At 49.2% G+C, this 13,173-nt stretch overlaps 1 protein-coding gene across 2 annotated transcripts in view; it reads right to left on the bottom strand.

The window, feature by feature from the left end:
* KIAA0895 (KIAA0895 ortholog) overlaps nt 1-13,173 on the bottom strand; it is a 22,116-nt gene that overhangs the window by 2,986 nt on the left and 5,957 nt on the right. Inside the window, exons 2-6 of one of the 2 annotated variants that reach the window (XM_006757198.2) lie at nt 9,165-9,862; nt 4,133-4,276; nt 3,439-3,571; nt 2,640-2,945; nt 1,566-1,663 (exon numbers count right to left, since the gene is read on the bottom strand). In XM_006757198.2, the coding sequence (XP_006757261.1) occupies nt 1,566-1,663; nt 2,640-2,945; nt 3,439-3,571; nt 4,133-4,276; nt 9,165-9,862 (1,379 nt within the window). The remainder of the gene's footprint in view (nt 1-1,565; nt 1,664-2,639; nt 2,946-3,438; nt 3,572-4,132; nt 4,277-9,164; nt 9,863-13,173) is intronic. The other variant, XM_015559700.1, reaches the window with a different exon arrangement.

The following is a 13,173-nucleotide window of genomic DNA, read 5'->3' as shown; positions in this document are numbered from 1 at the left end:
GTATGTCTCAGGGGTTGAGCATCAACCTATGAACATGGAGGTCACAGTTCAATTTGGGTCAGGGCACATGCCTGTGTTGAGGGCTCCATCCCTAGTAGGGGGCATGCCACTGGCAGCTGATCAATGATTCTCTCATTGATGTTTATATCTCTCTCTCCCTCTCCCTTCCTCTCTGAAATTAATAAAAATATATTTTAAAAAGGGGGGGTAGTGTTATACCTAGAGACTGCTTTCAAATATTTTAGAAAAAGATGTTATAGCCCTCACTGGTTTGGCTCAGTGGATAGAGTGTTGGCCTGCGGACTGGAGGGTCCTGGGTTCAATTCCAGTCGAGGGCATGTACCTTGGTTGCGGGCACATCCCCAGTGGGGAGTGTGCAGGAGGCAGCTGATCAATGTTTCTCTCTCACCGATATTTCTAACTCTCTATTCCCTCTCCCTTGTTCTCCGTGACGCCCAGGCCCTTCAGGCGCTCCACGTCTTCATAGGAGACCTGAGGGACGGAGGCGGGTCAGTTTTAAGTGTAACTTTCAGTCACATTTAAAGAGCAATTTCTTCCCTGGGTAGTAAGTAAACTTTAAGTATGTGGACTATTTTTTTAAAAATACATTTTTATTGATTTCAGAGAGGAAGGGAGAGGGAGAGATAGAAACATCAAAGATGAGAGAGAATCATTGATTGGCTGCCTCCTGCACGCCCCCTACTGGGGACCAGGCCTGCAACCCAGGCATGTGCCCTTGACCAGAATAGAGCCCGGGACCCTTTTATTTGAGTTTAGAGAGAAAGAGGAAAGAGAAGAGGGAGGAAGGGTGAGGGAGAAAGAGAAGCATCGGTTTGTTGTTCCACTTATTCACACATTCATTGGTTGCTTCTTGTATGTGTGCCCAGGTGCAGGCTCAATCCTCAGTGTGGGGCATGTAGGAGGCAGCCAATCAATGATTCTCTCTCATCATTGATGTTTCTATCGACATCACTGAGACATTGAAAAGACAACCTACAGTATAAGAGAAAATATTTTCAAACCATACATCCAATAAGGATTTAATATCCAGAATATACAAAGAACTACAACTCAGAACTAAAAGGCAATACAATTAGCCCTGGCTGGTTTGGCTCAGGGGATAGAGTGTTGGCCTGCGGACTGGAGGGTCCTGGGTTCAATTCCAGTCGAGGGCATGTACCTTGGTTGCGGGCACATCCCCAGTGGGGAGTGTGCAGGAGGCAGCTGATCAATGTTTCTCTCTCACCGATATTTCTAACTCTCTATTCCCTCTCCCTTTCTCTCTGTAAAAGATCAATAAAATATATTTAAAAAAGATGTTTATAAATGAAACCGCATCTCCACATTTCCTATTCCCTTATCTCTTGTTGTCCACAAAGAAATTTTGCCGTTCGGTTCTGTGACAGAACACATTTCTTCCCTCCTGTATCACGCTGGAAGCTAATTCCGAGCACAGATAAAAGCAGCCTGACGTCATCACAAAGCAGCTGGGCAGAAGTGCTGCACGTTGCACGGGGGGTGGGGGAGGGTGGGGGGTGTGGCCTGGCGCCTTCCCTGCCACTCACCTTGCCCAGGGCGGTCAGCAGGGGGAAGTCGATGGAGTCCCGGTGTCGCAGCAGCTGCAGGATGCCGTCCAGGTACACCTGGTCCTTACTGAAGCAGCCTGCGGGGACCACAGCGTGTTACCCCAGTCTGAGACAGCGCCCAGGAATGAGGTGCTGACCATCCCGTCTAGGAACCGGCCCGTACAGAAGGCTTTGCTAAGGCGCCGCGTGTCCTTGTGGGTAACTGTTCTGATTTGAAACATCCAATGTAAGGTCTCTGCAAGACCAGGATCACACGGAGACCAGCAGCTTCCTTCTACGAATCTCTCCTCCCCAGGTCCCCATCCCCATAATTAAAATAGCATTTCCCCTGATTATAAAGAAACACTGGTAACTTAAATGGTATGACTCCTACAAATAATTATCCCACCCTCACCCCCACCCCCACCCCACCCTCCGACTGCAGCCTTAACTCCCATGATGCAATGCGGGTGTCGGTGGGGAGGGCGGGGGACGGCTTACAGCATTAGGTCTCATGGGGGCAATGTGGAAACACAGGATGTCTGAACTACTAGTTTAAAAACACACACCATTAAAATAACTGTAGGTGATTCTGATACTGTTCTTCCCTAAGAAATCCAGAATTAGGACTGGGCTTTAAAGAATATGGGGTTTATAAATAGAAAAAATGTGGATGAAGACATGATGAGCAGAAACAGCTCATGAGATCTGATCCTTTAAAAAAAAAAAGTTCATTTACAAAGAAAACGCTCCTCCCACCATGACAAAACGTGTGAATTGGTTAAACGTTGCTGTTAAGTGGACTGAAACCCACCATACCGGAGTCCCATGCTCTGATGTTGTGGATTTGGTTAGCTATGCTAATAGCCCGGGGGTTGTGAACAAGTTGTCCTTATGGTTAGGGACGGATACAGAAGTATCTGCAGGTAAAAGGACAGATGTCTGGAATTGGTTTCAAATACTCTAGGGACAACTGGTGAACACAGTGAGGGTTCAGTGGGCACATTCATCACTCCTGTTTTTTCTGTTAATCCTCACCCCAAGCCAGAGGGCCTAGGGCCCGGGGCCACCCACCTGGCTGGGCCGTGTCGGTGCAGCCCCTCTTGGCCCGCACGCAGTAATCCCACCGTGTGTTGGGGTCCTTGACAAACTTGCCAATATCCTGGAAGAGCTGGCAAAAGGACAGGCGGCTGGCCTGGAACACGGTGTAGTAGAGCAGCGCCGCCCGCCACAGGAAGGGGTCTTTCCGGAACAGGACGCTGTGGATGCTCGCCAGCCCCTCCTCCGTGGGGTTGTTGGGCTTCAGCTCGTGCTTCCTGCGGCCCGTCCAGCTGCCCCAGGGCTGCTGCAGGTTGTTGATGCCCCGGAAATAATGTGTGCCTGCGGGAGGGGCCGTGGACGCAGGAAACGCCAGTCTTTACTTCCTACCCCAAGACCCTGCCGGCCATTCTCAGCCCAAATCAACCCCAACAGCAGAAGCCAGCCGCCCCGAAGCCTCTGGTGGGAAGGAGCACACTGCCCCCCCACCTCCCGCCCCCCAGGCCCCCAGGGCTCCTCGGAAGAGGTTATTTTTCTAAAGGGAAGAATCATAGACTTGATATTTGAAAAGAATCTCAGAGAACAGGTCATTCAGTTCCTTCAGTTTCAGGTCAAGGAACGGAAATCCTGGGGTCAGTGACGTTTCAGCTTAATGCTGCTCACGGCCCGAGGAGCTGACTTGAAATGGGGCGGTAATCAGCGAAGCTGGGGTTCAAGTGAAGCCTAATAACAAACTCCATGGCCTTTTGCCAAATGCAACGGCGAACACCCCATTACACGGGGCGTGTCTGCGGGGTTCATTCGGTACCACGCGGCGGGGCAGGGGCCACCCTACCGATTTCGTGCCTCAGCATCCCCTCCAGCCAGTGCTCCCGGGCCGTGGACACATTGATGGTCAGCGTGGGGCAGCCGTTGACCACCGTCATGGAGGCGCGGGACAGCAGGTCCTCGGTGAGGTGGACGACGACCTGAGGGCCACAGGGAAGGGCGGAGACGTCAGCCAACGTGAAGGTGGGGACACAGCCCAGGAACACCCCGATGCTCCCAGAACCAAGAGGATGAACTGAGGGCCGGTCCCTTGGCCCTTCTGATGCTGAGCCTGTGGGACCTCAGGGCCCTGCCTGGACAGGAAGAAGGGCAAGGGCTCTGCGGGGAAGACACGAGGACGGGGCCCTGTCCCGCGGCGCTCAGCCGGCTGCAATGACGCAGGGCGGGTGCAGGCGGAGGCCAGAGCTATGTCCACACTCAACGCCAGGACCTGGCTTCCAATGGGAGGGGCCACCAGGGCAATCCCTTCATTGACCGTTTTCATGAAACCACTCACCTGTTCCCACAAGCGATACAGAAATGGCGGTAAGAAAAGAAACTAAACACAACTCCATGCAATGGGAAATCAGACTTACAGTATTTAGTCAGAAATCTGCGTGACTAATTTAAGGAGCTAGACAGGGTTGGAGAGACACAGCCTGCAGCCAGCACCCGGACCCTGAGGAGGGCTACGTGCCCACAGTGCTCGCACCAGGACTCACCTCCCCCAGGCAGCCTTCCTTCATCATGTACTTCCTGACGTGGCTCCAGATACGACTCTTGGACAGCAGGCTCCCGCCCGTGGCCTGCTCGAACTTCTCATAGCTTCCGTATTTCTGCAAAGTCAGCTCCATGATATTGATGGACTGGAGAAGAAAGACATTGCGGAAGCGAACAGCCTCCCGTTACTTCGAGGGGAGTAATAAGCCGGCAATACTCTCATTTATTGTGACTTTCTGTGTTTATTGATCCCAAATGAAAATACAACTGAGGCACCGCCTCTTTCTAATCCTAAGCAGCTTTCACACCCTTGCACATACTTTCACAAACACCTGTAGTTACAAATACTTTTGTAACTTCTCTCTTTTTTAAAAATCTTTATTGTTGAAAATAATTATATATGTCTCCCTTTTTCCCCCATTGACCCCCTCCAACCCACCCACGTCCTCTGCCCCAGGCCTTCACCACCCTATTGTCTGTGTCCATGGGTTATGCATATATGCATCCAAGTTTTTTGGCTGATAACCTCCACCCACCCACCCGTCCTCACCTGCCTTCCCTCCGAGATTCCAGTATGTTCGCTTCTCTTTAACGCGAATGACTCACTACTACACAATCTACCACCATATGGCCAACTGCACATGACCCACTACCAGGTGTACACCTAAGATAACTTAAAACATAGGCCCACAGAAGAATGTGCACACATATTCACAGCAGCATTATTCATAATAGCCAAAAGGCAGAAACAACCCAAATGTCTATCTACTGATGAATGGATACATAAAATGTGAGATACATACTTGGTTATTACTCAACAATAAAGCCCTGATACAAGCTACGGCACGGATGAATCTTGACAACACTATGCTAAGTAAAAGAAGCTTGTTACAAAGGACCACATACTGAATGATTCCATTTATATGAAATCTCCAGAATAGGCAAATCCATAGAAAAAGAGAGAGTAGACTGGCGTTGGCCTAGGGCTGACAGGTTGGTAGCAAATGGTGAGTCATTTCTAATGGGTACAGGGTTTCTTTTGAAGGAGGTGGTGAAATGTCCTTGAATTGGATAGCGGTGATATTGCATAATTCTAAGCATACTGAAAATCACTGACTGTACACTGTTGGTGGGTGAACTGCATGGCATGTGACTTTTATCTTAAGCTGTCATTTAAAAAGGAATAGTCCAGTCCTAGCTGGTTTGGCTCAGTGGATAGAGCGTCGGCCTGGGGACTGAAGGGTCATTGGTTCAATTCCGGTCAAGGGCACATGCCCAGGTTACAGGCTCAGTCCCCAGTGGGGGGGGGGGGGGGGGCGTGCAGAAGGCAGCTGATCCATGATTCTCTCTATCATAGATGTTTCTCCCTCTCCCTTCCTGTCTGAAATCAATAAAAATCTATTTTAAAAAGTAACATTAAAAAATAATAATAAATAAAAAGGAATAGTTCATCAAATAGCACTGTGTAACTTTTAAACCACTACCCCAGGAAATGAAAAATCCGTACAAACTGTGCAGCAGTGTCTCGGCACAACAAGCTTCTGACACGTTCTGTGAGGGACCTGCTGCTGGCCGGCCTGCTGGTTCTGTCCACGGCTCAGCAAGCTGGAAACCTGACCATCCGTCACGAGCCACCTCACCAGTCATGTGCTTAAAGCTATCTCCCTGCTCAGCTGCCGTGTCGCTCGGTGCAATAGGGACACGGGTGCGACGGGGCGGGAGATGGGCGGCCAGCCGGCCTGTTCACCTGGCGCCTGCCTTCACGGCTGTGACAGCCCTGGCATGTCATTCCTCCCTCTCAGGCTGAGCTTCTCCGCTGGCAAACGGAGATGAAAATGTTTGCCCTACTTACCTCACAGGGTTGTTGTGAGGACAAAGTTAGGCAGAAAAAGAGGCGACAGGGAGAGAGACTGAATGGGTTTGTTGTCTATTTCCCATATGACTGTGTATCGTATTTAAGTTTTAACAGAATTAAAGGCTGGGTTTTAATTTTAGAATTTAAGGTCATTGGTGTGACCTCCACTCAATTCCAACCCTCCCTTCACTTCCCCCCTTTTATAAACTCTACCATCTAGAGCCTCCCCACCCCCACCCAATCCTGAATCACCCCTGGAGGTCACCCCGGAAGTCACAGTCCTCTTTCATAGGCCAGTGCTGACCAAACTGTTTCTATGGAAAAGTGGTGGACAAGGTATCATTTTAAAAGGGCTCCGTGGCCAGATGTGGCTGGAAAATACTGGATTAAACAACGAGTCACCTGTTCCTTATATTCTAAACCAGCCGTGGGCAAACTACAGCCCGCGGGCCGCATCCGGCCCGTTTGAAATGAATTAAACTAAAAAAAAAAAAAAGACCGTACCCTTTTATGTAATGATGTTTACTTTGAATTTATATTAGTTCACACAAACACTCCATCCATGCTTTTGTTCCGGCCCTCCGGTCCAGTTTAAGAACCCATTGTGGCCCTCGAGTCAAAAAGTTTGCCCACCCCTGCTAAACTCTAAAAGCAAGACATTGCTTTCCGGGGCCATATTTAAAGTCACATAGCTCTGCTCCTGGACAGATCTTTTCATAAGAAATGAAGCCTGTGTCACTGGCTGTAACATCTGTCTTCACCTCAATACTTAGTCCCTCGTCTTTCCTCACTGCATCTCTCCTCCCACAGGTTACCATGCAAGATGCCTGGGACCAAATCAAAGGTTCAACAGCCTTCTTCTTTGTAAGTCAATTCAGTGGTGTATTCTCGCTGAGGTGTTTTTTTTTGTTTTGTTTTTTGTTTTAAATATATTTTATTGATTTTTTACAGAGAGGAAAGGAGAGAGATAGAGAGTTAGAAACATTGATGAGAGAGAAACATCAATCAGCTGCCTCCCGCACATCCCCTACTGGGGATGTGCCCGCAACCCAGGTACATGCCCTTGACCGGAATCGAACCTGGGACCTTTCAGTCCTCAAGCCGACGCTCTATCCACTGAGCCAAACCGGTTTCAGCGAGGTGTTTGTTTTTAAACATCACCTCCTCATACACGCCCCTTTCCACATCGGCATTGGTGGCTCCTTCCATGACTGCGTTTCCTCCTCTGACCGTGCTTGCTCCCTATACTGACCCTCCTGCAGACCTGTGGCCGGGTGGCACTGTTACCGCAGGAGAGCAAGGGGGCTGCCCTGGCGATAGCTGTTCCAGGGAGGGAGCAGGGAATGACCTTTCCACCTGAGCTAATCCATATAAAGGTTTCCTTCCATTAATATGGGTAATCAAAAACGTAGTGTATTTGCAAATAATGGTTATTTTGAGAAATATAGTCTAAGGAATAGAATTGGGTGAAAGCACAGATTGTGGAGCCACAGGCCAAGTCATGTCAGCTCTCAGGCTGTGTGGCTGTGGCTGCTCCCTCACCGCCTCCCACAGAAATGAGAGCACCTTTGCTTGGATTTAGTGGCGGGAAACCTTTCCCGACTGGCAGGGGGTGGGGTGGGACTCCAAATTAGAAAGTGTTGGCGAATAAATCTCAGCCCTTCCTCTCAGCACTAAGGAGGGGAAAGCAAACAGCTTTTTAATAATTATCATAAATTTGAAATGTGATATCCCCACATTCAACCAATTGCAATTTCCAACAAAAAAAATCACAAAATGATTGCCAAAATAGGGATAAAAGCAACAGCTGACTTTTTAAATTAATGTTTGGCACAATCTCAGCACATTTAAATAAAAAGTGATTGCCCTCTAAAAAAAACAGAGGTGTGGTAGAAAAGGTTTCTTCCAGCAAAGGAAATTAGATAGCAATATTCAAATCATTTTAATCTTAAAATCAGCTCTACCTAATGGCTTAGATGATTGGTCAGATTGCATGTCAGTTGTAACACCACCAAACCTGCTGGCACAAACCCAAAGAACCGCATGCGGCAGAAACGCTACCACAGGGCACGAGGCCCAGGCCGGTGGAGCCATGCGTGCTACCCAGCCTGCCAACGCCGTGCAGCCCCACAAAGCCACGCCGAGCCTGCTGCGCCAGAACAGCCGGGGCAAGGTTAATTTCACCGAACGTCTGCCTTTGCCGGTCGCACCGTGCCCTGCAGGTGAAGCTCAGGTACCTGAGAAGTTTAACCCTAACACGCATGCCACGGAGCTACGGGCTGCGTGTCTGAACGGGACTCTGGAAAGTGCTGCTCATGCCAGTCACATAGGATTGGCGAACCCTGAAGAAAACTTTTAGACTTTCATCCTTTTCTTCTTTAAATGAGCGCCTACATATTGACTTGATGGTGATAAACTAGGTGAGCAAAGCACTAGAAAGTCATGGCCCCCATGTGTGGTGGGGCCTGAGCCAGCTGGGGGTGGGATCCGACCAGGAGAACCGAGACTGCGGTCCAGAGCCAAGCAGAGCCAGTCAGCCCACTTCCTCCGCTCCAAAGGAAAAGGGCTGCACTTGCCTGTGGGCTCACTAACGGCCCAGGCCTGTAACTCCCACAGGAGCCGCGAGCCAGATCTGAAGCTTTCTTCCTCATATAGAGTCTTCCTGCCCTGGCCGGTGTGGCTCAGTGGATAGTGCATCGGCCTGCAGCCCAAAGGGTCCCAGGTTCGATTCCGGTCAAGGGCACATACCTTGGTTGCAGGCTCCTCCCCAGCCCGGGCCCTGGTCAGGACTCATACAGGAGGCAACCAATGGATGTCTTTCTCTCACATCCATGTTTCTCTCTGTCTTTCCCTCTCTCTTCCACTCCCTCTAAAAACCAATGGGAAATATCCTCGGGAGAGGATTAACAACAACAACAACAACAACAACAAAAATCTAATACAGAGTCTTCCTGCCACAGAGTCGATGAAACAGATTCTTTATGGGGCGTGAAGTTGTTTACATAGAGGCTGTGCCACTTACCTGGGAATTTCTTGTCACGTGTCCAGGTGGACAGGATGGGGATTGACTATAACATGTAAACACCTGCAATACTTTTAAAGTCTTTTTTCGTTTTATAAGACGGCAAATAACTGTTCAGCTACGTAACCATGAAACCACTCCTGCAGGGGCGCTTTACCTGCTTAAGGAACCGGTCCGACGCGTGGCTGTGCTTGGCCAGCACGCTGGGCAGAGAGGGGTTCGAGTACTCAAACTGCGGGTCGTAGGTGTAGTCGGACTTGAAGAACTTGAGCTTCTCCCTCTCCAGGTTGGTGGGCTTTATGGCCGTCAGAATACAAAACTTCTTCCCAGAAGAATCATCTTTCTCAAAACTCCGACACAGCTGGGGCGGGGGCTGCGGCTTCGGCTTGGGGAGAGGGGAGAAATGGTGCCGCTTGACCTTGTGTGTGGATTTGGGTGTCAGGGCTATGCCGTTCCCTGTAACAGAGATACCATGTGTAAAGGCCACAGGACTCGACAGGGCGCTCGTGATGAGGGCAGCGGACTGCTTGTCGAGGCAGCACCAGGCGCCGCTGCTCAGCCCCGGCACCAGGGCCTTCGTCTTGCGAAGCTCTTTGCTGTGAGGCGAGCAGGGAGACTTGCTGGGCTTCCTACATCTTTTGGGCTGGGCGGAGGAAGGCCGCCTTTGCGACGGATGCCTCTTCTCCTCTCTGCTCTGCAGGAGGACGTTGTAGCTGCTGGTGCCAGTGGTGAAAATGTCCTTCAGGATCCCGGGCGGTAGCTGGGGGGCGCTCCGGCGGCGGTCCGCGGCCACGGCCTCTTCCGCGTGCAGCACGGACTTCTGGGCCAGCTCCTGCTCGGGCCAGTGAAGCTTTTCTGTGTCCGTAAACAAATCAAACACAAGAAATAACAAAGACACCACATGAAGCGGGCTGCTATTGACATGGGAAGGGTGCTGAAGGTTCTGCAGACTTTATAACTGTGCAACCATCTTTAGAAAAGACCTTTTAAGCATTAAAAGGAGACGTGACTAAACTGTGGTCATGCTAAACATTGTCGCTTCTGAGTTATCTATAGAGGTCCACAGCTCCAAACCACCTCGATGATCAAGGTTTAATATAGATGTGAGACGGCACATGTAACTAATCTGAATACTCAACTCTACCAAAGAACGGGGATTTCATAAGTCCGAGTCACCTTCAAAGCCAATACAATCTTGAAATCAGAGTGTTTATACAAAGGTAGCCATCGGTAAAGGAAAAACAACACTGCCTTATTGACCTTGAAAACCACTTTTAAGATTAAAAATGATATGCTTATGTTCAAGCATGTTTTAGTAATGTCACTCAATATTAGGTGGTTGGTTTTCTTTATTCTAGGCTATCGATTAAGATGAAAGAAAATCAAGGATTTTTCTTGCCATGTCTGAAAAAAAATTGTAATGACTATTACATAGACACCAGCATATCAAATGGCAAATTAAGGAGAAGTCAACTTTGTCTTTAAACCTCCCAAGTGGCTTAAAGAGACAAGAATCACTTGATACACTGCTGCTCAGGTGCTGCTGTAAGACTGGATTTGCACCCCTTCTTTCCACAAATACTCGGAATACGACTAAGTATTCTTACAATACATCTGCACAAATGCATGGTTCCTGCCTTCAACCAGCTTCTAATCTGGCTCGGAAGGCGAGGCAGTCCTAGGAAGACCTGCATAGTAACACGAGGGAGTAGAAGCTTAAACGTGAAAAGCAGGAGCTATAACCTAGACTTGAGAGAGGAGGAGAGCAACATGAGAGAAACCGATGAGGGGGTTTCAGCAGAGCCTCAGGGCTTTCAGCTTCAGTCTACACTGACAGCGGCTGCATTTGCCTTCATCCTGCTGGTCTGAACGAGGCTCCAGCTAACGTCCTACCTGTACATCTGGCATAGCCTGGTCACTATCCTGTTCTAACTCCTTTCTGCAGATGGGACGCATTGTGGTTCTCAACCAGGCCTCGCTCCCAGGTCTCCTGGACCGTGGTGCCTCTAGCCCGCAACCCTGGGACCCTCCCACTGAGGCACGTTCAATGCTGGCTGACGTGGATGAGTGCTTGCCTTGCCAAGAAAGACATGCTTTATTTCATTTTTTAAAAAATTATTTATCCACACACAACTGTCATTCACCCATTCAAGATGAGGCGTTCGGGGATCCTTTCCACAATAAGTAGGAATAAATAACAACAACAATAGCGCCATCATCTGCTGCCATACTTATGTGAGTTTGGGATTTCACACCAAAACTGTATGTTATATCACGCCTCGGCAATGTTAATTGGCTCAAGGTTATAGGACACGAGAGTAATAAACAGCAAAGTGTGTTTTGAATGCAGGTGTGTCTGTCACAGGATCCATGCTCATTCTCTCATGTAGGGTCACTCATTCAGTTATCCACAGACACTCAGGATTAACTCAGCTGCATGCACAACACACATCACTTCTCCTCTGCAGAGAACCCGGATCCCAGGAAGACGTGGTAACGTGGATACTGATGTACTAAGATAGGTACCAGGACCGTGTCTTAGTCTTCTCTTTCTTTCCAACATCTAGCCTGGGATCTGGCAGACATTCCGTAAATGTAAACTGAATGGACAGCACGACCTTGAACATGCCACTCTCCAACCATGGTAGGTCAGCAGGTGTTAGTAGTTCTGGAAGCATTCTGTATTTACATGAGGAGACACCGCACCAGTGGAAATATAACGGGGAATTGGCAATGTCTGGAGACATTCTGCTGTCACACTATGGGGGGGAGCTACTGGCATCTTGTGGGTAGAGGCCAGAGATGATGCTAAACATCCTTCCATGCACAGGGCAGCTCCTGCAACAAAATATTCATCCGAAGATAGTGCCAAGGTAGAGACATTTGCTCTAAATGTGTTTACTTAAAGTCCAGAAATTCATAGGGTTGAGGGTAAAGAAACAGTACCAGATCGAAAGTGGGTAATAATCCAAACATGTAAGGTACTTTTAGTCCTACTTAACATTTTCTAGGCCAATATGTGAAGTTTGAATTCTGGTGTCCAGACAATAACATGAAAGTATGAACTTGCGGGGGTTAAATGTCTACTGCATGTCCAAGCTGAGAGGTGAGAGGAAGAGCGAGACTGCACAGGTCAAGTTGAAGGTTGACTGCATAAAGAAGCCATTCAATCAATGCTAACGACCAGCCAAAAATCAACCGGACAAACAAACTCTCATGGCGGTGGGTGGGCCCTGGTTCCTCGGGTTTCAGACTTAAGTGTTGCCGACTGGTACTCTGAGCTGGGCAGGCCGGGCAAATGTGGGCTAAGGAACACCAGGTCACAGGCTGCAGCCCCAATGCCCACGGGCAAGGTCAGTTTCTCCAAAGACACCAGGAGTTCAGGAGATTGGAAAGAGCAAGAGAACTGAGATAAGAACAGGGGATTGCACACCTAGAAAAGTCAGGTGAGGACTGGGCACGGCCAGGAAGGTCGAGGGAGGTAACAGGGCTCTCGCTTGAAAAGAGGGGAAGTTGCCCAATGAAAGTCAATGCAGAAAACTACTCTGAGGAATTTCTAACTTTGACAGTTATGACATTGATGTTGTGTTGAGTTTTTAAAAATGAACATTCAAGGAAAAGTGCTCTCTTTGGTTCCTAAGACCCAGTAGCCCCGTGACCAAAGCGGGAGCTCACAGAGCTCTTCTGTTTTGTCATAGAGCGTCGGTGACCTGTTCCTCCGTAATTCTGTCCCACCTCCAACAGCCTGCACACTCCGGGTACTGTAACAAAGTCCGGAACCATCTGCCAAACCCTCCAGGAGGAGCGGGGCAGGGAGGTGGCAGCGTGCGGCAGCGTGTGACACGGCCCCTCCCAGCAGGTGCAGCATCTCCCTTCACGTGCTAATGCCTCAGCCGCGGCCCTTTCTCAGCCCCATCTGCTGAGTCAAGTCTGGGAGCGCCCCCGGGTTTTGATTTAGTAAATGCCAATCCTGCCAAATGCTGACATCCCACCAAGTTCATGACCGTGGGCAGGTGGCCCGTCACTCCCACAAGAAGGATATAAATTAATTCCTCACAGTAGGCACACGAACGAACCTTGTTTTCAGTTGCATGAAAAGTATTAGAGAACCTGAAAGTTTTTTGTAATTTTAAATACTATTGTTTAAGAAAAATGACCTTGCCCTA

This window comes from Myotis davidii, unplaced genomic scaffold (genome assembly GCF_000327345.1).
Source record: "Myotis davidii unplaced genomic scaffold, ASM32734v1 scaffold573, whole genome shotgun sequence".
NCBI lineage: Eukaryota > Metazoa > Chordata > Mammalia > Chiroptera > Vespertilionidae > Myotis > Myotis davidii.
Note: the sequence above shows the minus strand (reverse complement) of the source record. Positions and strands in the feature narration are given on the sequence as shown.